Source organism: Felis catus, chromosome C2, assembly GCF_018350175.1.
Source record: "Felis catus isolate Fca126 chromosome C2, F.catus_Fca126_mat1.0, whole genome shotgun sequence".
NCBI classification, from domain to species: Eukaryota; Metazoa; Chordata; class Mammalia; order Carnivora; family Felidae; genus Felis; species Felis catus.
In genome coordinates, this window is record NC_058376.1 from 9,194,764 (window position 1) to 9,220,665 (window position 25,902).

The window sequence follows — 25,902 nt, forward strand, 5'->3', positions numbered from 1 at the left end:
AGCCTCAATCTGACAGCACACGATTCCCTACGTCATTATTTAGGGGAATATTTTGAGTACACAATCTAAAATAACATTTAAGGGAACAATCCACCAGGAGAAAATGTTAGCAGGCAAGATATGCTAGTACTAGACATCACCCCCACCCCCAAACAGTAGGAAACATGCACAAAAAACCAAAATGCTCTGAAGACCACACAGATTTTTTAAAGAATCAATATAACTTTTAGAATCAGGGCACCTGGGTGGCTCAGTCCTTAAGTGTCAGTCTTTGGCTCAAGTCATAATCTCGCGTTTTGTGAGTTCAAGCCCCTCGTCGGGTTCTGTGCTGACAGCTCAGAGCCTAGAGCCTGCTTCAGATTCTGTCTCCCTGTCTCTCTGCCCTCCCCCCACTCGGACTCTGTCTCTCTCTCTCTTAAAAATAAATAAACGTTAAAAAAAATTAGCATCAACAAATAGTCACAAATTTAAAAAATCAGTTAAATATATAAAACTTTTTGGAAGCCTGAACACATAGAGTGTTCACTTAGGCTCCCAACTGAAATTGCTCTGTAATGAAGGGAGGAAAAAAGGGAATAAACCCAGAAGAACAAAAACAATCAGAGAAATGATGGATAATAGTACATAGAATAGTCCGTGGTTTGGATAATGACAACTGATTTAATAGCCTGTAAAGAGCGAAGTCTGAAACCTATAGGAGAGGGGAAACAAAACAAGAAGCAGACCAGGAAGGAACCTTGGCAGAACTCCAGAAAGCCTCAGGAATTAGACTTTTGCGGCTCTGAAGTCAAAGGTACCAGAGGCTGTATGAAAACAAGACAGGTTTGGGGCGCCTGGGTGGCTCAGTCAGTTAACTGTCTGACTTTGGCTCAAGTCATGATCTCACGGTTCGTGGGTTGGAGCCCAATAGTGGGCTGGCTCTGAGCTGACAGTGCGGAGCCTGCTTGGGATTCTCTCTCTCTGCCCCTCCCCTGCTTGTGCACGCCTTCTCTCTCTCTCTCTCTCTCTCTCTCTCTCTCTCTCTCTCTCTCTCTCTCTCTCTCTCTCAAAATAAACAAACATAGAAGAAAAAGAAAGAGAAGGAGAATAAGAAACAGTAAAGACTCCCCCCACCCCCTACCCCCGTTCCTTCTTTCATCCTGCAACTACCCTAAGCAACCCAGCAGAAAGCGGGCAGTCTGTTTTCTGGAGCAAGTGATGATGGCAGCTCAGAGACAACGAACATAGGTGGGTTAAAGGCAAGTCAGCAGACAGCCCAGAAAAAAACCCCTCACATATATGGCCAAATGGTCTTCCACAAGCGTGTAAACGCCACTCAATGGGGAAGGGACAGTCTTTTCAATAAACAGTGCTGGGAAAGCTAGATATCTACACACAAAAGAATCAAGTTGCACGTTACCTCACATCATACGGGGGGGGGGGGGGAATTAAAATGGATCAAAGATCTAACATAAAGAGTTAAAACTATAAAATTCTTAGAAGAAAGCACAGGGGAAGAGTTTCAGGACACTGGATTTGGATCTTGGATAGGACACCAAAAGCACAGGAAACAAAAAAATCAATTGTACTGTATCAGAATTTAAAACTTCTGCACATTAAAGGATACAACCAACAAAATGAAAAATCTATGGAATGGGAAAAAATCTGCAAGTATGTGGTACAAGGTTAACATCCAGAACACATAAAGAACTCCTACACAAATCAACACCAAAAGGACTAAAATCCTAAATAGTTGACAAAGGACCTGGATATTTCTCCATGGATGGTACACAAATGGCCACTAAATACAAGAAAAGATGCTCGACATCACTAATCATTAGGGAAATACAAATCAAAAGCACCATGAGATACCACCTCACACTCATTAGGACAGTATTATAAAAAAATTTTTTAATGTTTACTTATTTTTGAGAGAGACAGAGAGAGAGAGAGACAGAGCATGAGCAGGGAAAGGACAAAGAGAGAGGGAGACAGAGAGAGAATGCGAAGCAAGCTCCAGGCTCTGAGCGGTCAGCACAGATGCACTAGATGCAAAATTCCTCTCTAGAAAATAGAATAATTTCTAAAAGCTCCATTTGGTTCTTTTACAAGTTGTGCATGGGGCTCGACCTCATGCACCGTGAGATCATGACCTGAGCCGAAGTTGGACACCCAACTGACTGAGCCACCCAGGTGCCCCAGGATGGTATTATAAAAGTAAACATAGAATTGTCATGATCCAGCAATTCCACCGCTGGGTATATACTGAAAATAAATGAAAGCAGGATCTTGAAGAGATTATTTGTACACCCGTGTTTATGGCAGCATTATTCACAACAGCCAAAAGGTGGAAGCAACATAAATATCCATCAACAAATGGATAAACAAAATGTGGTATATTCATACAAGGGAGTATTTTTCAGCCTCAAAAAGATACCTTGACACATGCTACAGCTAACCACCTTGAGGACATTATGCTAAGTGAAATAAACCAGTCACAAAAAGGCAAAAAATTCATGACTATACTTATATGAGATACCTACAGGAGTCAAATTCACAGATAGTAGAATGGTGGTTGCTAGGGGCTATGGGAAGGGAAATGGAGAATTATTTTTTAATGGGTACAGAGTTTAAGTTTTGCAAGATAAAAAGAGTTCTGGAGACTGTACAACAAAGTGAATGTATCTTTAGATTTTTTTTTTTAATGTTTAGAGAGAGAGAGAGAGAGAGAGAGAGAGAGAGCGAGCGAGCGCATACGCACCTGCACATGCATGTGGTGGGGAGGGGCAGAGAGAAAGGGAGACTGAGGATCCAAAGCGGGCTATGCACTGACAGCAGAAAGCCCGATGCGGGGCTGGAACTGGCGAGCCCTGAGATCATGATCTGAGCCGAAGTCGGACACTGAACTGACTGAGCCACCCAGGTGCCCCACGATGTGAATGTATGTAACACTACTAACTTGTACACTTAAAAATGATTAGGATGGTAAATTTTATGTGAAGTGTATTTTGCCACAATAATAAACAAAGAGATAAATACCAAGTCAGCACACTGAACAATGTGACACGCCTCCTTTCCCTAGCTGAGCTTTCAGATGAGCTACCAACCAGAATTATATATGCCATGGCAGGAGACTAGATGCAAAATTCCTCTCTAGAAAACAGAATAATGTCTAAAAGCTCCATTTGGTTCTTTTACAAGTTGTGTCAAGCCCTTCTGGATAGCATCTTATTTTTGTTGTTCCCACTTTTTAAAAACTTTTAATAATGTTTATTTTATATTTTGTTAAGCTTTTATTTAAATTCCAGTTAACATACAGCGTTAATATAAGTTTCAGATGCGCAATATAGTTGATTCAACACTTCCATAGAACGCCTAGTGCTCACCACAAGTGTTTAAGTTATTTTTAACAAACTTATTTTCTAACACTTCCACTCTTTATGGTCTTACAAATACTGACATAGGGTGCCCCCAACAAAATATAACCGATTCCTTCCTGCCTGATCACCCAACACTGAAGCCCACCAAAGGGGCTCTACTCATGTACGAACATCTTCCAGTCAGCTTTTAGTGTCTCACTTGGAAATGTAAGCAGGTTAACCACCTCCGGACATTTGAGAATGTGTAAAATTAGAAATCAAAAACATGCAGAAAAAGGAACAAAGAAGCGGCAATGCAGTGAGGAAAACAAAACAAAAACTTCACAAAAATACTATGATCAATATGCCCAGCAACAGCAAATACTTTGTCCAGGGAGACTTTAAAAAGACATTCAGAGAGTAAGATAGTGTTTATAATAAACACATGGTAAGAGAAAGGTAAAAGAACAAATGGAGAAAATCTCACAGAAAAGAAAGAAAAAACAGTGAGAAGGAAAACAAGAGACAACAGAGAACAGAAAACCAGAGGGATGAAATTTGTCAAATAAATGAGAACACTTTGCTGATTATGAAGGACTTGAGTTTCTAGCCTGAGTGCCCAATACAATGCACAGAACTCTATCACAATAAAGCATGCCTTTAAAATTCTAAGAGAATCATTTGTAACTTAGAATTACAAACCCAGCTAAATGATATGTAAAGAGAAAGCAATGTATTTCCAAGAAATGACAGAAAATTTCTTCTCGTGTACTCTGCTTTCAAGAAGGTATACCTGTTTTTGGAAGGATGGATGGGCTCCGCCACTACCAGGAACAAAAATAGCAAGTATTTACGGAGTGCTTACTATATGCACAGGCCTTTTATATGTATTTACTCCTTTACTGTTTAAAACCACCCTTTGAAGTGGATAAATTATGCCCATCCTTCAGACTGGAAACTCAGGCGTAGAGAGTAACTTGCCAAGGTTACACATCCAGGTGTCAGGATTTGAACCCAGGCAAGTGGGCTCCAGGGCCCATGCTCTCTCTCAGTCACTGACCTGTTGTCCCTGCCAAGGGAGTAAACCCTGAAAGAGGAATATGTGGAATGGGGACCCAACAAAAAGGGGAAGGAAATTTCCAGAAAAATGATAAAGGGAAGTCCCCAAAACACAAGTGAGCCAACAAAACTGACAAAATATTGGGTGTGCTTGAACACATCTGGAAAAGATTTTCTAGGTCTGTGAAAGTTTGGATGAAAGAGTGATCAGTACAGACCAAATCTAAGCAAACAAAATACAATTATTAACTTCAGAAAAACAAAAAGCTGTACAGCAAAGGAAATGCAATCATAGTTCTGTTTGGCTCACTTGTGAATTGTGGTAAGAGTGATAAATCAGACAGTAATTCAACAAAAAAGAGAGATACATGCATTGGAAGGATGAGAAGGAGGTGAAGAGTGTGCACATGTCAGTTAACTCCATAGCAGACTACTGGAAAATAACAAAATGGTACCAGCGTTTTTCTTAGAAATATGGAAGCAAAAAGCAACAATTTAAGTGTTTTTGTCACTCTGCAGTCCATTCTAAGATCTCTCACCCTCCAAAATTAAAAAAAAAAAAAATTGCATAATTATGGTTCACCTCTGTGCCTTAGGTTCTACGATTTTGACAAATGCATAAAACTCATTAATTCCTAGACTCCCCTAATGAAAACATTTGAGAGCTATATGCAAACAATGAGCAGGACTATATTCCAATGAAACTTTATGGAAACTGAAATGTCTATGTCACATAATTTTTCTATGTCACAAAATATTCTTTGATTTTTTTCCAACTGTTTAAGGATCATTCTTAGCTTGTGGGTCACACAAAAACAGGTGGCAGGCTGGATTTGGCCCATGAGCTGTAGTTTGCCAATTCCTGTCCTAAAGCAAGAAGATGGGTGGAGATACGGTCCAGAAGCTGCAGATGGGGGACTTCTGTCAATGGGGTTCCAAACAGCCCATATTACCCACAAAAGAAAGATTTAGCACAGGGACAGCTGTTTCACCCAGACAGCCAACTAACAACACTACCGGTCTCTTAACCCTGTTTTGACCTTTGTCTTTGCTCCCTTTATCACCTCAATCTTGAAGAGCCTGAGACATTGCAGGGGCCAGGGAAGGAAAAGAGAATCCAAGTGTAGAAATAGGACCCAACCAGTTCACTCCCTTTCCCCTCTACACGATTCTGGTCCAGAATGTGGCCCTATCTGGGAAGGGGAAGGGCCAGGCATTAAACTGAATAAGAGATTTTAAATTAGATGAGGTCACACTTTACAATACCTGAGGCTAATTGGAGTGTGTTATCTGCCCAGATCCACTCGGGCATGGAAAAGAACCATTAGCAAGTAATATTTAAAGCCAGACGTAAGAAGAATAAAGTTTTCTCCATATTCAAACTACTAAATACTATCTCATTCAATAAGCCAGTTATGTAACCAAAGGACCTTTATTCAGTATGGGTAAAGAATGCTTATAGATCAATAAAAATTTCTCTAAAAGAGAACAGAAAAATGGACAAAGAATACGAATAGGTTATTTTTTGTAATGTTTCCTTCATTTTTGAGAGAGAGAGAGAGAGACACCCCAGCGCGCTTGAGTGCGGGGGAGCGGGGGACAGAGAGAGACCAGAATCCGAAGCAGGCTCCAGGCTCTGAGCTGTCAGCATAGAGCCCAAGGCGGGGCTGTAACTCACAAACAGGGAGATCGACCTGAGCTGAAGTCAGACACTTAACCAACTGAGCCACACAGGCGTCCCACAAATAGGTTTTTTTTTTTTTTTTAAGGAGTAAAATGTTAATAACTTTTAACTTCACAGTCAAGGAAATGTAAAGTAAACCCACGTACATTTCACACTCGTCACACAGGAAAAACTGTTAAAGTCCAACAATACCAGGTGTGGGTAAGAATCTGGATAAATCTAAAAAAGTCACAGGGCAATGCACCATTTTTAAAGCAATGGTATTACCACCCGATTGTTCAATTTAACGAGACTAAGGTAGACATTCTCTGGCAAGAGTCACCAACCTCAAAAGAGGAGGTACAGTTTCGCATATCAACACCAACTTTTTAAGGATAATCAGGCAGAGAAGCCACGCCCACATTTTAGGAGGTGAAATGTTAATTCTAGTGTGCGACCGCTCCCTACGACTTAGGACTACTAGATACGAGAAATACTGGAGGATTTCCAAGAACGCCCCGAAACAGACACGACCGAGAGGCTACAGGAAACGGGAGAGCCCAGTGACCTGGGGATTTGGGCCCGAGGGCTTAACTGGAGGGAAGAGGCAGGAATGTGAACGAATCAGGAAGACTCGTTCCGGCTCGCTTCACCCCATCCCCACTGCCTAGAGGTCAAGGCCGCCTGGCATTTCGGGCCGCGATCTGCCGCTGCCGGTCCCCCCCCGCTCCGGGGCGCCCCGCGGGTCCGCAGGCCAGGAAGGGTCAGGGGCCCCGCTGTCCGAGGGGCGGGCGACCCGACCACCGAGGCCTCGCCCTCGGACGACAGCTGCGAGGCAGCCAGGAGGGAGCCGGGAGGAGGGGCCGCGGCCCCGGCCCGCCCCGAAGCCGCGAAGGCAAAACAGAAACCTATCGCGGAGGAAACGGAACGCAGCCCGGCCCGCGCCGCCCGACCCTGCCCGCCGCCGAGCGGCTCCGCCGACGGGAGCGAGATGGCCGCCCCCTCCCCCGGCCCCGCCGCGGCCCCAACCGCCGCGCCGACAAGTCGCCACCGCCCACTGCCTGCCCCCCCTCGCTTGCCCGCCTGCCCGCCCTCCTGGGACACGGCCCGCTCCACCCCTCGCGGCTGCTCACCGCGCTGAGGCGGATCCCGCTGGGTGGCTGCGCCGCCATCTTGAGCGAGCTACAAAGCCAGGACCGGCCTCGGCCGCAACCCGACTGGGAGGCGGCCGGGAAGACTGCACGGCCTGCTGGCCCCACCCACTTCCGGGGCGGGGCGCGCTGCCGCCCCGCCCACCTACTTCCGCCTCGGGCGGTGTGGTACGGAGAGCTGTGGGGAAGGTAAATTGAGGCTGGTTTAAACCGAGAACTGGGCTCGCAGCGCCCGGCCCTGCAGGGGTAGGGCGCATGCGTGAGACGGGCCGGCGCGAACGGGTCGCTGCATTAACCGGACCTGGAGACCTGAGGGTCTGGAATTCGAAGCCTATAGCGACGTGTGCCGGGGCCCGGAGAAGTGCGCTCCAGGCGCCTGACCTGGCTGGACGTGAATTGCGCCAAAAAAGCCATCCCATGCCCACCTGTGTCCGTGTGATTTGAAACCTTGTTAACGAAATGTAGATTTTGTGCATACTGGAGTTGTCCTGGAAATTATCATCCTTCATCCTTATGAAAAGAGTCCTTTCTCGCATGCACATTTATTCGGTGTCGGCTTGGAGCCGGGCACCGGGCTGAGTGGATGAAGTATAGGGTTGTTTGTTACATATTGCAGGTAAAGAGAGGATGGAAACGGTTTTGTTCGTTTTGTTTTTAATATCCATTTAGGTTTTTTGCTTTTTGTTTTTCCTTTTATGTCTTTATGCTGATTTGGGGTAAGTTTAAGCACCTGTCAGGTCTCCAACACTTGTTTTTGTTTCGCTTAATTTTTTCAAATTTTTTTCAAAAAATTGTTTAATGTTTATTTGAGGGAGAGACAGAGCGTTGAGTGGGGAGGGACAGAGAGGGAGACACAGAATACGAAGCAGGCTCCAGGCTCCAAGCCGTCAGCGCAGAGCCTGATGGCAAAGCTCACAAGCTGTGAGATCCTGACCTCAGCCAAAGTCTGATGCTCAACCGACTGAGCCACCCAGGCGCCCCTAATTTTTTTTCAACTAAAAACAAAAAGTTATCCCATTTCTCCCACCCGCTTCCCACCTATTGCGTTTTTAAACTGTAATACATTTCCTTTGTAAAAATGCAAATCATACGGAGATATGACACAAAATTTACTCCCAATCTCTTCACCAGAACGTATAAACAATTTGGTATACATTAGTCTAGGCTTACTATAGACTAAATATTCCAATACGGGTGGTAACCCCACCCCCACCCCCACTTACCCCAGTTCTGCTTAGGATTTGACGACTTTACCGTGGTGCGGAAATGATATGCATTCAGTAGAAACTGGACTTGGAATTTCGAATTTTGCTCTTTTGCTGATGTGAAAATTAATAACCAGAAACCTGGGTAAAGTGGAGTAGGGGGTTTGACAGAGGGCGCTCTCCCGCCCTACCTACCACTCCTTGTCAAGTGCAGGCCCAACAGGAAGAGACTGTCTTGACACTACCCGGACTTGACCTTGCTGCTTGGTACTACTTTACTATGGGGGATGGGGGGAGAGTGGGGAAAAGAATAAAGCCTTACCTTATCTCCTACACCCCCAAAACAGCTCAGCCAAGACACTATACTTTGAACTCCCAATTTACTCCAGTGGACTTTTTAGTTTATAACAGCCTTCCCAATCTACCCATTTTCTCCTTCAGAAAGGGTACCTCTCCTTTATTCTCTGGAATCACCTATGGCTTTGCCGCAACTTGTTGGTCCCCAACTGCAGTTCTCTTTTATTCTTAAATAAGCCCAATTTTGCCAGTAAAACAACTGGCAGTTTTTATTTTATTTTTAAGGTCAACACCGAGCTAGCGATATCTGGTTTGATCTTCCCTCATGACGCTGGGTAGCAGCAAGCTGTAGTTCCCAATCAGCCATGCTATCAGAATAAACAACCCACACACTTAACAACAATTGCAACCCATAGGACCAGGCTGGTTTTCACTTTCAGTACAGTATTTAGACAAAGAGATATCCAACACTTTCTTATAAAATAGGCTCTGTATTAGATGATTTTGTCCAACTGTGGGCTAGCGTAAGTGTTCTGAACACATTTAAGGTGACGCTACTCTAAGCTCTGATGTTCGATATGTTTAGGTTTATTAAACGCATTTTCAACCTACGATTTTTTTTTAATGTTTATCTATTTTGAGAGAGAGTGCGAGCAGGGGAGGGGCAGAGAGAGGGAGGGAGGGAGAGAACCCCAAGCAGGCTCCAGGCTCAGTGAGCATCTCAATCTCATGACCTCGAGATCACAACCTGCGCTGAAATCCAGAGTCGGACACTTAACCGACTGAGCCACCCAGGCGCCCCCACCCTACTATATTTTCAACTTACAATGGGTTTATTGAGAGGTAGCTCCATCGTAAGTAGAGGAAGATCTGAATGTACGAGGAAATGTTAAAAAAAAAAAAAAGTTCTGTTGTCACCCTTGCCACTCACTCATTGGGCAAATGACATAATGTGAATCGCTTAAATCAGGGTGCTAGTTACTACCCTTTGTAATGCCCTGCACTGGATAATTTCTCAGTTCCCTCCAGCTTTAAGATTGTTATGTAACAAGCTTTTTTTATCAACTCTTTATTGAGAGCCTTCTTCGTATCTGTCAATGTCAGGGCTCTAAGGATGCTGTGGTGAACAAAATAGCTAAGGTTTCCTCTCTTGAACTTACGATCTCAAGACTGTGTTGGTTAAATAAATCGTGGCTCATTTGTGACTTGTGAAATCAATTTGATGAGTCTCAACTATCGTTTTGTGGGAATCCAAACAGAGTTTTAATTTACTAGTATAGTGCTGTGTCAGTCTAGGGCTGACAACTTCTTCACTTATTACTATTATTATTATTCCAGCTTCCCTTATTGATCATATGCTGTTCAGCACATTTTGAGATGAGATTAGCCTGGATTATGTGGTTGGGCCCTAGATGCAATCCCAAGGGTCTTTGTAAGACAGACACAGGGGCAACCTGGGTGGCTCAGTTAAGCGTCAGACTTTTGACTTCAGGTCAGGTCATGATCTCACAGGATTCCTGAGTTTGAGCCCTGCATCGGGCTCTCTGCTGGCAGCATGGAGCCTGCTTGAGATTCTGGTCTTTCCCTCTCTCTGCTCCTACCTCTCTCGTACTCTCTCTCTCTCTCAAAATAAATAAATAAACTTAAAAGAAAAAGTTATATAAGACAGGGACAGAGGGAGATGGGATCGCAGAAGGTTATTTGGCCTCTGCAGCAGAGAGAGACTTGAAGATGCTATACTGCTGATTTCGAAAAGAAGGGGTCTTGAGCCAAAGAATGCCAGGAATGAGCTCTAGAAGCTGGAAAAGGTGAGGCCACTCCATTCTAGAGCCCCCAGAGTTTGCAGAGGGAATGAAGCCCTGCAGACAGCTTGGTTTCAGCTCAGTGAAACTTATTTCAGACATCTGGCCTTCAGAACTGGAAGAGAAGAAATTTCTGTAATTTTAAGCCACTAAATTTGTGGTAATTTGTTAGGACAACTACAAGCATAGACAATATATTCATGTGCAAGCAAGTACTTACCTATATATACAGATTCTTGTCCCCCCCACCCCCCTTTTTTTTTTTTAACACAATTGAGCACACTGTGGAATTCTACATCCTCAAGGCTTACTCATATCGAAAAAAATGTGAGGCAAACACGTACAGGCTGAACTTACACTACATTGGTATAAAAGGGGATTTTACAGGGAAATAAATGCCGCACCACACCCCTCTGGTACTTGTATCAAACCCAAGCTTACATGGAAACCTTTATTTTTTTTAAAAAAAGCTGAGTTTGGGGCGCCTGGGTGGCGCAGTCGGTTAAGCGTCCGGCTTCAGCCAGGTCACGATCTCGCGGTCCGTGAGTTCGAGCCCCGCGTCAGGCTCTGGGCTGATGGCTCGGAGCCTGGAGCCTGCTTCCGATTCTGTGTCTCCCTCTCTCTCTGCCCCTCCCCCATTCATGCTCTGTCTCTCTGTGTCCCAAAAATAAATAAACGTTGAAAAAAAAAATTAAAAAAAAAAAAAGCTGAGTTTGATGTGATTTTTTTAATGATAGAAAACTATCTTATTTGGGGTGCGCTGTAGACTGAATGTTTGTCTCCCCCACAAATTCATACATTGAAATCCTAGCCCCCAATGAATGTATTTGGTGGAGACTTTGAGAGGTGATTATGTCACAAAGGTGGAGCCCTCATGAATATTAGTGCCCTTATAATAAAATAGACCCACCAGAGCTCCCTCAACTCTTGTGCAATGTGAAGACAAGGCAGGAACAACCAGAAAGGTACCTTGACCTTGAACTCTTAGCCTCCAGAACCGTGAGAAATGAATGTTTGTTGTTTAAGCCACCCAGCCTACAGTATTTTTGTAGGACTAAGTCAAAGGAAAATGGACTAGGTCTAGGAAAGAGAAATGTTTAAAGTCCATACAGGAGTTAGAATATTTGTCAAATAAAATCTCTCCCTGATTTAATAAATACAATGTGAAACCTGGTTGCTTTCACAAACCTATACAGATATGCACCTTGACTTTTACACTGAACAGTATATTTTGTAGATCCTTCCAAAACAGCCTAAAGAACTTCCTCATGTTATTTTGCAACTTCCTAACATTTTTTTTTAAGTAATCTCTATGCCCCACATGGGGATCGAACTCATTGACCCTAAGATCAAGAGTTACATATTCTACTGACTGAGCCAGCTGGATTCCTCAATAACATTCCATTTTATTGATGTATTGTAATTTCTTTAGCCAATCCTTCCTTGTGCTGGTGGGCAAAGGTTGTCTCCAAAGTTTTGTTATTATCAATAAGACTACGGTGAATAATTTTTATGTAAGTTATACATGTATATCAGAAAAATTCCCAAAAGTAGGATTGTTGGCTCAGAAGATACACCCACTCATAGTTTTGATAGAAATTGACAAATTTCCTCCAAAGAGCTTGCACTAATTTATATTCCTTATTTGTAGAAGGGATCCTGTTTTCCCCTAATACTAATATCTGCTGAAGCGGTCAGTGAATAATATTTCAGAGCAATTTTAAGTTTTTCCTTATATTGTAAGTTTGGACATCATTTGACAAGTGTTAAAGCCAATTGTTTTTTCGTGTGTGTAGAACCCCCCGTTCATTTCTTTTGCCCATCTTTCTATACTTTATCTTTCAATAGGTGTTCTTTGAGTATTGGAAAAATTAGCCCTTCATAAAAGGAGTCTTTTCAAATATGTTTCTCAGTTTGCCATTTGTCTTTTACTTTGCTTATGATTTTTTTTTCAACGTTTATTTATTTTTGGGACAGAGAGAGACAGAGCATGAATGGGCGAGGGGCAGAGAGAGAGGGAGACACAGAATTGGAAACAGGCTCCAGGCTCTGAGCCATCAGCCCAGAGCCCGACGCGGGGCTCGAACTCACCGACCGCGAGATCGTGACCTGGCTGAAGTCAGATGCTTAACCGACTGCGCCATCCAGGCGCCCCGTGCTTATGATTTTTTTATGCAGAATTTTTAAAAGAAAATTCATATAGCCAAAATTATTGAACTTTCTCTTATGGCTTCTGGGATTTGTATTCATCTAAAGATGATCATTATTGGCTTATATAAATGACTTCTCTTGATTTCTTCTAGTATTTTTATGGTTTCTTCATGGTTTCAATCTTTGATCTCTTTGGAATTTATTTTGGTGAAAGATGGGAGGTATAAATCCAATTTCTTATTTTTTTCTGTTGGCTACCCAGCTATCCCAATAGCATTTATCAAATAAGCCACCTGTCTTTCCCCCTATTGGTTCGAATACTACATTTTTCTATGCATTTGTGTCCATTGATGGACTTTCTATTTTATTCTGTTGATCTGCTGTCCATTCCTGCACTGGTACCAATTATTTTAGCTTTATAGTATGTTTCAAGACCTACTCAGTGTAGTTCTCTTCTTTACTCCTTGTTTTCAGAAAATTTCTGGCTACTTTTGCCTATTTTTCCAAATAAAATTTAGGATGAGTTTATCTTGTTAAAACAAAACAAAACAAAAACCAAGTGTTGTTTCTGGGGGATTGCCTTAAATTCATAGATTAATTTAGAATTTACAACTTGATGATGTTGAATCTTCCTCTTTAAGACCTAGTGAGCCTTTCCTTTCACTCCAAGTGTCCTTTACTCCTTCAGAAATATTTTCTTCAAGGAGTTCTTATGAAGCTTTTTTTTTTCCTGGATATTTTATTGTTGTTGTTATTGTAAGTGGGATTTCATCTGTCTCATAACTAGCCATTTAGAGATGTTGATGTCAAAAAAAACTATATTGATGTATATATATGCATATGTGTGTATAAAGATTTTATTTTCATTTTTTAAAGTTTATTTATGTATTTTGAGAAGCAGCAAGCGCAAGAGAATGAGCATGAGTGGGGGAGGGACAGAGAGAGGGAGAGACAGAATCCCAAGCAAACTTCGTGCTATCAGCACAGAGCCCAATGTGGGGCTGGAACTCACAAACTGTGAGATCATGACCCGGTTGAAACCAAGACTTGGATGCTTAACTGACCGAGCCACCCAGGTGCCCCTAACGATTGTATTAAGTAATTCCTACCCCCAAAGTGGGGCTCGAACCTACAACCCCAAGATCAAGCGTCACATGCTCTACTGACCGAGCTAGCAAGGCGTCCCTTAGTGTATATGTATTAACTTTTTATTGAGTCTGATTGCCTTTAGGCCAATCATGCTCTTTGATTAACCACAAGCTCCACCTCTCCCAATCATATTAGACAACTCGTCTGTTTCCCGAAGAAATTTAGATTCCTTAACAATTAGATGCTTAACCTGGCTTAGATTCAGAAACAAACGGAAAACAGTTGCAAGGGAAACCTGGAAGAATATACAATCAAGTGCTTATGAGTTAAGATAGTAGCTTTACTATAACACAAAGAGCTCTCCAACCAGCACGGTGGTGCCCAGGGCCAAGTGTTCACCCCCCACACAGTACAGCAGTGTTTTGTTGTCAAAGGGTCCAATAAGAATTGAGGACACGCTCATGGAGGATAGAAAAGGCAGTCTTCACATGTTTTTCAGGTGGGTTGGGCTGACTGTGAAATCAGGTAGTTCAAGGACCAGCAGGGAAGAGTGGGGACAGCAAGCCAAGAAGAGTGCCCTCGTGCGCCAACACTGGGTGCTCAGTGAGACAGCAGGTGCCTCCGGGGAGTGGTTACTAGAGAGGGTCTAAGTTTGGGGCCCAAAACCCACTGTTCCCTGAGCCCCCCGCTGTCTAGTCCTACAAATTACTTTATTCAAACTGGGGTTTCCTACTCTTTCTTCCTCCTCCAGCACCACCTTTATCAGAAACATCAACCTTTATGTTCTTCATTTAGTTACTGTGGACAGCCTACATATGCCAGACCCCGAAGGAACTGAAGAAGATACAGGGTCTCTCTCTTCCACGGGCGCCTGCCTCGCAGCCAGCCATGGGCTATGACATTAGTAGGTGCTCTACTAGGGCTGTCCTGTGACAAAGTGCCTCACTGTGTCTGACGAGCTGCAGAAAGAAGCAAGACTGAGGAATTCGGATCTCAAAGACTGGCTCCCATATGTTTGTTACATAAACAATTTGAGTGGGACGTGTCAGGTGAAGGAAAAGAGTATCGCGCAGCTGGAACAACATAGAAAAGATATGCAAGAGATTAAAATGCCGAGTGGTTAGGGGAGACAGAAGAGACAGACGAGAGGCCTCCAGGTCCCAAGGATTAAATTCCCACCTCCCCTCTGCTTCTGGTTGACTTTGTGGGGGAAACCCAGGAGGAGACAGACACTGTTCATCGCATAAGGGGAACCCTGGCTTACACCCTCTTCCGTGCCCCCCTTTTAAACTCACAGTAATTTTGGTTTTGTGTTAGAATTTTTATTGGGGTAACATACACAGAACATGAAATTTGCCATTTTCACCCTTTTTCAGTGTACAATACAGTGACATTAATTACGCACACATTGTGGTGTCACCATCACCATCACACATCTCCAGAACTTTCTCATCTTTCCAAACTGAAACACTGTACCCATTAGACACGAACTCCCCAACCCCCTCTCCCAGCCCCCCGGTATCCACCCTTCTACTTTGTGTCTATGAATTTGGCTACTTCAGGTCCCTCATGCAAGTGGAGTTATCCATTTGTCCTTCTGCGACTAGGTTTACGTACCCTAATGTCCTCAAGGTTCATCCATGCTGTAGCATGTGTGAGAATTCCCTTCCTTTTTAAGACTGAATAATATTGTGTTGTGTGGATAGACCACATTTTGTTTAGCCATTCACCTGTCAATGGACATTTGGGTCATTTCCACCTGTTGGCTATTTTGGATAATGCTGCCATAAACGTAGGTGTACAAATATCTGAGACCCCAGGGGCACCTGGGCGGCTCAGTCGGATGAGCGTCCAACTTCAGCTCGGGTCATGACTCATGGTTTATGGGTTCACACATGAACCACTCGTGCTTGCTTGCTCTGTCAAAAATAAACAGTAAAATAAATAAATAAAAAAAATATCTGAGACCCTGTTTTCAGTTCTTTTTAAAAATTTTTTTTTAAATATTTATTCATTTTTGAGAGTGAGAGAAACAGAGCATGAGCAGGGGAGGGGCAGAGGGAGAGGGAGACACAGAATCTGAAGCAGGCTCTGAGCTGTCAGGACAGGGCCCGACGCCGGGCTTGAACTTACAGACCCGTGAGATCATGACCTGAGCTGAAGTCAGACGCTTAACCAACTGAGCCACCCAGGCGCCCCTGGTTTTAGTTCTTTTTAGTGAAATTGATGGATCATATGGTAATTCTATTTTTAACTCGTTGAGGAACTACTTTACTCCTCTCCTAGACCCACAGTATTTAAAAAAATTTTTTGGTGTTTATTTACTTTTGAGAGAGAGAGAGAGGCAGCGTGTGAGTGGGCAAGGGGCAGAGAGAGGGAGACACAGAGTCCGAAGCAGGCTCCAGGCTCCGAGCTGTCAGCACAGAGCCCGACGTGGGGCTGGGACTCACAGACCGTGAGATCATGACCTGAGCCGAAGTCGGATGCTTAACCGACTTGAGCCACCCAGGCGCCCCTAGACCCATAGTATTTTAAAACGTATTTCCTTTCCCATTGGTTTAAAGCTGGACTTACTTGATTTCGATGGAGAACCGCTTGGAAGGAGCTACCTATATAGGATGAAAAGTAACCAAACAAGTTCAGCCTTGCTGGCTTCCTCCTGGTTTCCACGTCATACTTATGAATAAATTGCTCTGAAAACTAGCGTGTCTCCAAGAATGATCCAGGAAGCACTGGTGACAAAAATAACTTGTTACACATGCACATTCCTGAATGTCACCCTTTCTACTGACTCAGACTCTCTGGGGAGGAGGCTAGGCATCCTGCAAGTTTGCAAGCTCTCCAGGTGGTCCTCGTGCACATGCAGGTGGGAGGACCCTTGCTAAGCATAGTTCCTCTGCTGGATTCTAACCGTAACTGACAGATTTCTAACCTCAGGATACCCCTATCCAGCCTGAAAAATGCTTGCAGGGGTCCTCTTCACTCTGAACTTCAGAGACAGCACCAAGTCCGGTTGGAGAGGATGCAATGGTGTGGAATGATTACTGCATGACGTAACAAAACACATACACATGATCACACACACAGGGTACTAACTTGACCCTCACGAGCCCAGTTGCTCCTTCAGGTAGAACGTGGAGACTCCTCAGTGTGCCCTTGGCTCATCCGCATTCTGCTCCTAATCGTATTCTCTTTGAAGGTGTTGACTTTGCACGTTCGTTGGTTTATGTGTCTCACTGAACTGCAAGTAATACCCGCTAGCAGGCATTGTCTTAACACCAAAGCATTTTATTCCAATGACACAGAACCTGTCTGGGTAGTTCAAAACTTTTAAGTTCAACCTTCCTTAACTACTTTGGCAAACCTAGCCATTTCTCCTAATTTAACCGCGCATAATGTACAAATACTGGAAAACAAGGCGTGTTCTCCTCTAAAAACAGATCTCGCCACACTTTCAAAGCTAGGCGCTACTTTCTCTGTGCTGTGGCCCTAGCACGAGCTGGTTTTGCAGGAAGTCATACATGGGCGGGGTAGTTTCAGAAACTTGTCTTCCACACATTACGGAACAGCAGTAGCCACCATGGGGATTTCCTGTCTAATTTTCTCAGCACTGGGGTGGAGAAAAGGGCTCTAAGAGGGAGACAGATCTAGGTTCCGTTTCCTAGCTCTGCTGGCCTTGTAGAATGGGGTAAGCCTCTACTTCCCAAGGGGGTGGGAAGAGAGAATGTGATGCCCGGGAGGCGCCTGGCACCGTGCCTGGCCCCTGGAAAGCACTCTAGTTACAGGGATCGGTTCATCCGCAAGCATGGGCCACCCTCCCACCGACACTGCCCGCAGCTGTGTGTGTTCAAACCCGCTCTGTTAGAGCACCAGCCTGTTCTCCTTGGCTACGGCCACTCCTGGCAAGTCCCACCTCTCCCAGCACACTCCCTGCCCTCAGTGCAGTGGCTGAGGGCTGGACGCGGAGCATTTCCACCGGGAGGAATGGAGGCAGAGCAGTTGGCTCCACAGTGTGGTGAAGGGCCTCAGTTCCAAAGTAAGAAGAAAATACGGAACCGCTAACCTTGCTTTTGCTCATCTTACCGATATTGGGGTGGGCACAGGCTTCTTTTTCACTGAGGGGTGCAAAACTGTTCACAGATCACAGAAATGGTTAGCTGCTAGAACCCTAAGATGCAGTTGCATTCGATAGTCCCATTTTATAGATGAGAAAACCGAGGCACAAGTTTTGCTCACGTTAGTATGTGGGGAAGCTGAACACCACACCCAGGCAAGCCGACCTCACAGCTTATAACCCCAACTACTACGGTATTCACGAACTAAAGATTTAAACGTGCATCACGTTGATAAGACTTCCTTAGTGTTCCATGATGTACTATGGAATTCCTTTTAAGATTTCCATTTAATAAATAAGGATTCACTTACACACACACGTTCAGAGACCATTAAGCTGTTTTAGATACTAGAGAGAAACAATCAACAAAATTCGTAAATCTAAGCACAGATGGCATAATAGCTCCCGATGATGTAAGTTACTAGTTTTGTAAATTCTGAGGTATGAACATATGCATGCCCTTGAGGTTAACCATTGATCGGCATATGGTTATCGCTTCACAGTCTGAATTACAGCAAACTCACAGAACTTACATAGAAATTATAGCTCTACGCTTCGGTATTTAAAGCTTTAGTCACCAAGCTTGCAAATGTTCTTAGAGATACCCCTTACACACACAAACCCATCATTTTCATGTAATTCTTAACACATATTTGTATGAATACCCCTATTTCTGGTGGTGAGCTTGAATTCTTATTTTGAGCCCTTATGTAGGTAATCGGGTGGTTCTGTCCTCCCCAAATCCCGTACTGGGGCTCTTGACACAAATTGCTTCTACACTGCACACACGCTAGGAACTAGTAGGATGTTACGGGAAACTTAACCGACGATGCTGGTTAATTCCAAATCGATCCCTGGCGTGCAGAAAGGATGGACAGGACAGCACGCATTAGGCCAGTGTGCATCATCTGGCCTGGAACCCGACTTCATGCGATGCTCTGGAGGCTGAAAAGGGGACATGAGGTAGGCAAGTCTGGAAGGCAAACCATGCTCCCTGGCAGAGAGTTCAGGCTCCCGCAGCCAAGCCAGGATTCTAAATAGGGTAGCTGGCTTAAGCCAGAGAGGCTCTGCAGGAGTGGGGTGACCCCTGCCAGGAGAGAGGAGTCTGTGCTTAGGAAGGGATTATTTTAATGAACAGTGAGGTCTACAAAGTGGTAAAGAGATCCCAGAAAGGACAAAGGAAAAGGGAAGAGTCGAGAGTCCGTTTCTCTGACAGAAGCTTCAGGCATTAAAGGCTCCATGACTACATGGACTGATTTATGTTAAATGGAAAGTGCTGGCAAGGCACATCATGGTACATAACTAAGGTTACAGCTGTCAGAGTTCTGAAAACTATGTATTTCTTGCAAAGCTGGATGCACTGTGATTTTAATGCGTGACTTATTTTAAAGTTTATTTATTTATAAACTTTACAACCAACACGGGGCTCAAACTCACAACCCCAAGATCAAGAGTCACACATTCTTCTGATTGAGACAGCCAGGCATCCCCCCCTTTTAAAAAATGTTTATTTTTTGAGAGCGAGAAACAGCAAGTGAGCGAGCGTGCGCATGCGAGCAGGGATAGGGGCAGAGAGAGAAAGAGAGAGAGGGACAGAATCTGAAGCAGGCTCCGGGCTCTGTGCTGTCAGCATACAGCCCGATGCCAGGCTCGAACTCACGGACCTCACGATCACGATCTGAGCTGAAGTCGGTGGCTCTTCTGACTGAGCCACCCAAGCGCCCCAGCCGGGTGCCCCTTAATATGTGATTTTAATGAGCAAGAGTTAAATACGTTGAGATATCTTCAAGCCCTCACCACTGCTGAATCGTCAATGGTAATGGGCAATTATTATTTTCAGAAAACAATGTATTTTGGCTTTAAAATGTGGTACCAAAATAAACATTTTAAAGGACATATGTGTGAGGGGTTAAGAGTAATACCCAACAAGTGTAAACTTTTAGAGAAATATACCGAGACAGCCCATATAGCTGCAACAACAAAGAAAACAACTCTTCATTGCCTTCATGCTTCATATTATGAATTTTGTGCTTGCATTAGATGATACATTAACTTTATTTTCTTTACATAAATTGAAGACGAAACATACAATCAGATCCAAATATATTACAAGGCATTTAGGGAGGTGTGTTTTGTTGCCCAACAGAAAATTGTCTGAAATCTACCTTCAAAATCGAAACTGGCTTGTTTGAAAAGCACTATCCTTGGCTCCTTTCTCGTTTAGAACGCACGTATCCTGGTTGTCACTGACGTATCGGTAAATGGATTAAACAAATCCTGTCTTATGGGGCTAACATTCCAGATGTTCCAAAAAATCATACTCAACACATTCTTCTAGCTGTTGCAAGACCCTCGGGCTATCTGTGACCGGGAACTCTAAGACTGGAGGTCCTTGGGTGTCGGCAGACAGCTTACTCTGGGTTTTAAAAGCACGATTTAGAGTCTGGAAGAATGGCATCAATTGCCTAATGCTGGAAACAGAATGTTGGCGCAGCAGAGGGAATTCGTTCTTTGCGCTGATCTCATCAGAGCTGCCAATTTCCTGCAAAAACAAAAACACCGCATAAAGATGATAAGGCTTTGTTAAGGGTTAGAGGTGCGGGCCAAGGACATATGGGCAGCAAATCTAAGTGATGGGTTCTCTGGGGACCACTCATCGTCAGCACTGGTGGCAGTTTCCCAAAAAATTCAAACGCGAGGTCTTCAACCGACGTTTCCCGCCGGGATTTCACCCCAGCCCCTCCCCTCTCCCCGAGACCCCTATTCTTCCTGTAGGGCCTTCCTCCGCCTAATAAACCGACTCTGTGCGAAACCTCTTCCACGCGATTGTGGTTCTCCAGGAGGCGCACCTCAGCATGTGGGCAGAGAAAGTGACGTGCCAATGAGGAAATAAAGATGGGATTTGGACCACCTCCGAGTTTTAACACTCAGACCAAAGAACTTCTGAAAACTATCCGGTCATTAAGATCAAGTGGCACATGACGGGCTTCTCTCGCGGCCCTCACTGCCTAGCCTCTCTCCCCTCCGCCACAAACACTGACTGTAAAAAGGAAGACGTTTACCCCGTATTTTAACTTCAGAAGTTCTAGAATCCTAACAGTGTGGGGTTTGCATTCTTGGTGATTCTCCTCTAGGTCTGACAGGAAGGCAGGGTACTCTGTGTCCACTTCTGGGACAAATGCCCACCTGTAACTGGATGAAAACAATCCGAGGTCAGGCGTGCTGGCTCAGAGCTCACTTCGAAAAAGATTTTTCAACAGGTTTATGGAGAAATAATTCACATACCATATAGTACGCCCATCTGAAGTACATAATTGAATTAGCTTTTCGTTTATTCACAGAATTGTTTATCCACCACCATAATCAATTTTAGGATATTTTTTTCATCACCCCAAAAAGAATACCCGCTCCCTCTAGCTATTGCCCCTCACCCCCTTACATCCCCTCAATCTATTTTCTGCCTCTACATATTTTCTTATTTGAAAACATATTTGGCATTTCATAGAAACAGAATCATGCAATATGTGGTTCTTTGTGACTGGCTTCTTTCGCTTAACATAACATGGTCAAGGTCCATCCATGTTGGAGGACACGTCAGTATTTCATTTTTTTTTTTTTTTTTGCTGAATGTTTCATTGTAAGGATATACCAACGTTATTTACCCTCTCGTACATTCGTGGACTTTAGATTTCCTCCACCTTTTATGAGTAACGCAGCTATGCAATCATATACATCAGAACCCACTTTTGAAAAAACTTTCCTTTTTGGAGCAGTTTTAGGTTTGCAACACAGTGGAGCAGGAAGTACATACAGAGGCTTCCCATGTGCCCCCAGCCTCCTCTCCACGCAATGCCTTCCCCGCTATCAATACCCCACCAGAGCGGTACGTTTGTTATAATCAGTGAAATGACATGAATTTGTGTTATCATCCAAGGCCAGAGTTCACTTCAGGGTGCACTCTTGGTGGTGTGCATTCTATGGCTTTGAATAAATGTATAATGACATGTATCTGTCATCAAGGTACCAAATAAAGTAGTTTCAGTGTTCTAAAAATCCTCTGTGCTCTGACTCCCTGTCTTGCAAGCCCTGACAATCTTTTTTGACTGTCTCCATAGTTTTGCCTTTTCCAGAGTATCACAGAGTTGGAATCATACTATTTCAAGCCATTTCAGATTGGCTTCTTTCACTTTGTAATATGCTGTTAAAAAGAACCCACATTTTAACCACAAACATTTCTACGCGATAACTCTTTCTTTAGAGGGGGCAGGACAGAGAGAAGTGGCATCTGGGGCCAGGCATGAAATTAAATGTATGAGCAGCTGTGTTAAGCCTAAGGAAATGTAAGCCAATAGGGGCAAAGTGAAGTGGAGACAGCCTGTTCCACTTATTAAAAACAAACAGACGAAGAAATCTACGCAAATGCAGTGAGGACCACCAGTCCCTGACTCTCGTTTCACGAGCATTCGGTAGCAAAACTACCTAAACGCGTATACACCACAGAAACCCAGCCATCAACACTACTGTGAGGCAAATCCAGAAAACCACAGCTGTTGTAAGCACTCTGACATCTGGTATTCTGAGGAGGCTCGTGGGCCACCAGAAACCCCTACGGCGGCTTCTCCCACCCTGCACAGAACAAGTGAAAGTGCTCACGAGGAAAGTCACCAATTCAAGGAGGGCACACGGGCTTATCTGACTTACATTTGAAACAACGGCATCTTGTCAGGCGGAAAAGAAAGTGCTGTGTCCAAGAATTTGCAAGCTGACAAATATAAGATGAGCTCACTCTGGGCTATCTCCCCCAGGGAGGGCCCGTTGCCATCAGCAACTGAAACTTTTGTTCTGTTGATTTTGTTGCTGTTTCTAAAAATTTGCAAAGAAACTCTTGTTATAAATTCATTCATGTATGCTGAAGTCCATTTACCTATGCAATGTCCCTAAGAAGGGTTTTTCCGTTTAAGAACAGTTGAGGGTTGGCTCAGGTGGTTAAACGTCTGACTCTGGCTCAACTCAGGTCATGATCTCACAGTTCGTGAGTTCAAGCTTCATATCGGGCTCTGTGCTGACAGCTCAGAGCCTGGAGCCTGCTTTGGATTCTGTGTCTCCCTCTCTCTTTGTCCCTCTCCTGCTTACGCCCTGTCTCTGTTAATAAAACATTAAAAAAAAAAAAAAAAAAAGAATGGTCAAATGGCTGGTCTCTTCACAAGTATTTCAAGAAAATAATATTGAGTGTTTGGGGGTGCCTGGGTGGCTCAGTTGAGTGCTGACTCCGGCTCAGGTCATGATCTCATGGTTTGTGGGTTCAAGCCCCACGATGGGCTCTGTGCTGACAGCTCGCAGCCCGGAGCCTGCTTCAGATTCTGTGTCTCCCTCTCTCTCTGCCCCTCCCCTGCTCATTCTCTCTCTCTCTCTCGCAACATAAATAAACGTGAAAAACTTTTTTAAATGATAATATTGAGTGTTACATAATCCTACATCACAAAGTGATGTCCGCTCACATGTGTGCATAGAACTCATACAGCTTACCTCAATAATTCGTCATCCTCTTTCAGATCTTCTTCAAGCTGTATGAATGTCTGAATCTTAAAAAGAAAACATAATTCAATTTACTATTGGAGAGGGGTTAAACCTAGCTTAATGTTTAAGATTTATATGTCCACAAAAAAGAGCAAATAAAGCAAGAGACTCGGCAAAAAGAACCTGAAGAATAGGAAAAAATACTTGCTAACCAAGTATCTGATAAAGGGTTAATATCCAAGATGTATTTAAAAAAACTTGGGGCGCCTGGGTGGCGCAGTCGGTTAAGCGTCCTACTTCAGCCAGGTCACGATCTCGCGGTCCGTGAGTTCGAGCCCCGCGTCGGGCTCTGGGCTGATGGCTCAGAGCCTGGAGCCTATTTCCGATTCTGTGTCTCCCTCTCTCTCTGCCCCTCCCCCGTTCATGCTCTGTCTCTCTCTGTCCCAAAAATAAATAAACGTTGAAAAAAAAATTAAAAAAAAATAAAAACTCATACAACTCAATAACAAAAAAGCCAGTAACTGAATTTAAAAATGGGCCAAGGACCTGAATAGGTATTTTCCCAAAGGGGATACCATGGCCAACAGGTACAGATGCAAAGATGCTCAACATCACTAACCATCAGGGAAATGCAAAGTAAAACCCCAGTGAGGAATCACCTTACACCTGTTAGAAGGCAAGCGACAGAAAGACAAGAGACAACAAGCGGTGGTGAGGCTGTGGGGCAAATGGAACCCTCGGGCACCGTTGGTGGGCATGTACATTGGGACAGCCACTCTGGAACGCAGTATGGAGGTTCTCCAAATAATTAAAACTAGAACTACTATATGATCCAGCAATTCCACTTCTGGGAATATACCAGAAGGAATGCAAATGCTAGGTTCAAGAGATACATGTCCGCCCACGTCCACTGCAGCACTATTTACAACAGCCAAGACAAGGAAACGTCCTGAATGTCTACTGATGGATGAATGGATAGAGAAAATGTTGTATATGTACATACAGTAAAATACAATTCGGCTATAAAAAGGGAAGGAAATCCGGCTATTTGGAGCAACGTGGAAGACCTTGGCAGTATTATGATAAGTGAAGTCAGTCAGACAAATATTGTATAATCTAGTTTACACGTGGAATCCTAAAAAATCAAAACGAAGCCAAATTCACAGAAAAAGAAATCAGATTTGTGGTTACCACAGACAGGAGATGTGGGGGAGGGGAAATTGGATGAAGGCGGTCAAAAAGTACGAACTTCCATTACAAGATAAAGAAGTATTAGGGATGTCACATACAACATGACAATAGTTAACACTGCTGGAGGGCATATATGAAGTAGTTAAGGTAAATCTTAAGAGTCCTTATCACAAGTTCTTATCACATTTTTTCTTTCTCGATTTGCTTTTTCTGTCTATAGGAGATGATGGATGTTAGCTGAACTCACAGTGGTCCTCATCTCACAATGTTAGTCAGATCACTTTGTACACCTAAGGTTATATTATACTGTATGCCAATTATGTCTCAGTAAACCTAGAATAAAAGTTTAAAAAGCAGATAGTATCAAACAATACAAATGAGTGTGAACAAGCTGACAGTTAAAAAAAGGTCAAATATAATTACAGAAGATAACATATTCTCTATTTGGCCAAGAGCCATGTGCTGTCAACTTGAAAATTTTCAGATGAAATTAGATACAGATGAAATAGTATATTAGTCTTGAAAAGGGAATTTTGAAAACATTCCTAAATATCTATTCAGAATCTTATGACATATCCTCATGAGTAATTGATAACTAAATGTGGGTAAGGATAAAGAATTAAATGCGTGGAGTATTTCGGAAATGCTGCTCTTAAAAGCCTATCCACAAACTTCTAGTGCTTTCCGAGATTAATGTTGTTAATAGCCCTCTTAACAGCATTCAGCTTTCCACTTTAAATATTTCTATATAAGGCATGGCTTCAAAGAAACCCACAACATAAGTACAGGGGGCCTATTATGGAAATCTAGTATCAGTGAACGTGAACATCTGGCTAGTAAGTTCTTCAACTGAAATTTGAAGGATTTAGGACAGATAATTTCTCACTAGGAAGCTTCAGTTACATGGATTCATGGAATGGTAGGTCATGGTATGTGATGGATGTGATGGTAATGTTTTCAGGGATGGGTGTAAACTCTATAATTTAGAATTTAAAGGATTAATCTTCAGATTAGGTAATTCATGTCACCATAAAGTATAGCTTGCCAGTAGCTCTGAGACATGATAACCTGACCTCTTCCCTCTAATTTGATTTTGACTTCACATGAGATAGCATTTCCAACTCATATATTTGGTTATCCACTTCTCTAAACAGGATCTGAATCTTTTCTCCCTAGAGGCTCTCGATCTAACAGAGCTTACCTAGAAACTTTTCTGACTGCAGGTGAAGGCAGAGAATAACTCAGAGGTTTTATGTTTTTTATTTTAGAGAGAGACGGAGAGTGTGTGAGCTGGGGAGAGAAGCAGAGGGAGAGAGAATCTCAAG

The 25,902-nt window shown here is 43.5% G+C and overlaps 2 protein-coding genes and 1 long non-coding RNA gene across 8 annotated transcripts in view; 1 reads left to right on the plus strand and 2 right to left on the minus strand.

Moving 5' to 3' along the window:
* MORC3 (MORC family CW-type zinc finger 3) overlaps positions 1–7,349 on the minus strand; it is a 41,651-nt gene extending 34,302 nt beyond the window's left edge. The window contains exon 1 of one of the 2 annotated variants that reach the window (XM_045036634.1): positions 7,194–7,349. In XM_045036634.1, the coding sequence (XP_044892569.1) occupies positions 7,194–7,232 (39 nt within the window). In that variant the 5' untranslated portion in view covers positions 7,233–7,349. The remainder of the gene's footprint in view (positions 1–7,193) is intronic. The other variant, XM_023238756.2, reaches the window with a different exon arrangement.
* Positions 7,350–11,216: 3,867 nt separating this feature from the next.
* Positions 11,217–15,060, plus strand: LOC123379760. Its single transcript, XR_006584640.1, has 2 exons — positions 11,217–11,480; positions 14,507–15,060. It is a non-coding gene; the product is annotated as an uncharacterized LOC123379760 (long non-coding RNA).
* Positions 15,061–19,905: 4,845 nt separating this feature from the next.
* DOP1B (DOP1 leucine zipper like protein B) overlaps positions 19,906–25,902 on the minus strand; it is a 104,318-nt gene continuing 98,321 nt past the window's right edge. For 3 of the 5 annotated variants that reach the window (XM_045036637.1, XM_023238758.2, XM_023238757.2), the window contains 4 exons: positions 23,396–23,451; positions 22,571–22,732; positions 20,932–21,061; positions 19,906–20,411 (listed from right to left, as the gene is read on the minus strand). In XM_045036637.1, the coding sequence (XP_044892572.1) occupies positions 20,160–20,411; positions 20,932–21,061; positions 22,571–22,732; positions 23,396–23,451 (600 nt within the window). In that variant the 3' untranslated portion in view covers positions 19,906–20,159. Of the gene's footprint in view, positions 20,412–20,931; positions 21,062–22,570; positions 22,733–23,395; positions 23,452–25,902 lie in introns of those variants that run through there. The other 2 variants (XM_045036636.1, XR_002735788.2) reach the window with 2 other exon arrangements.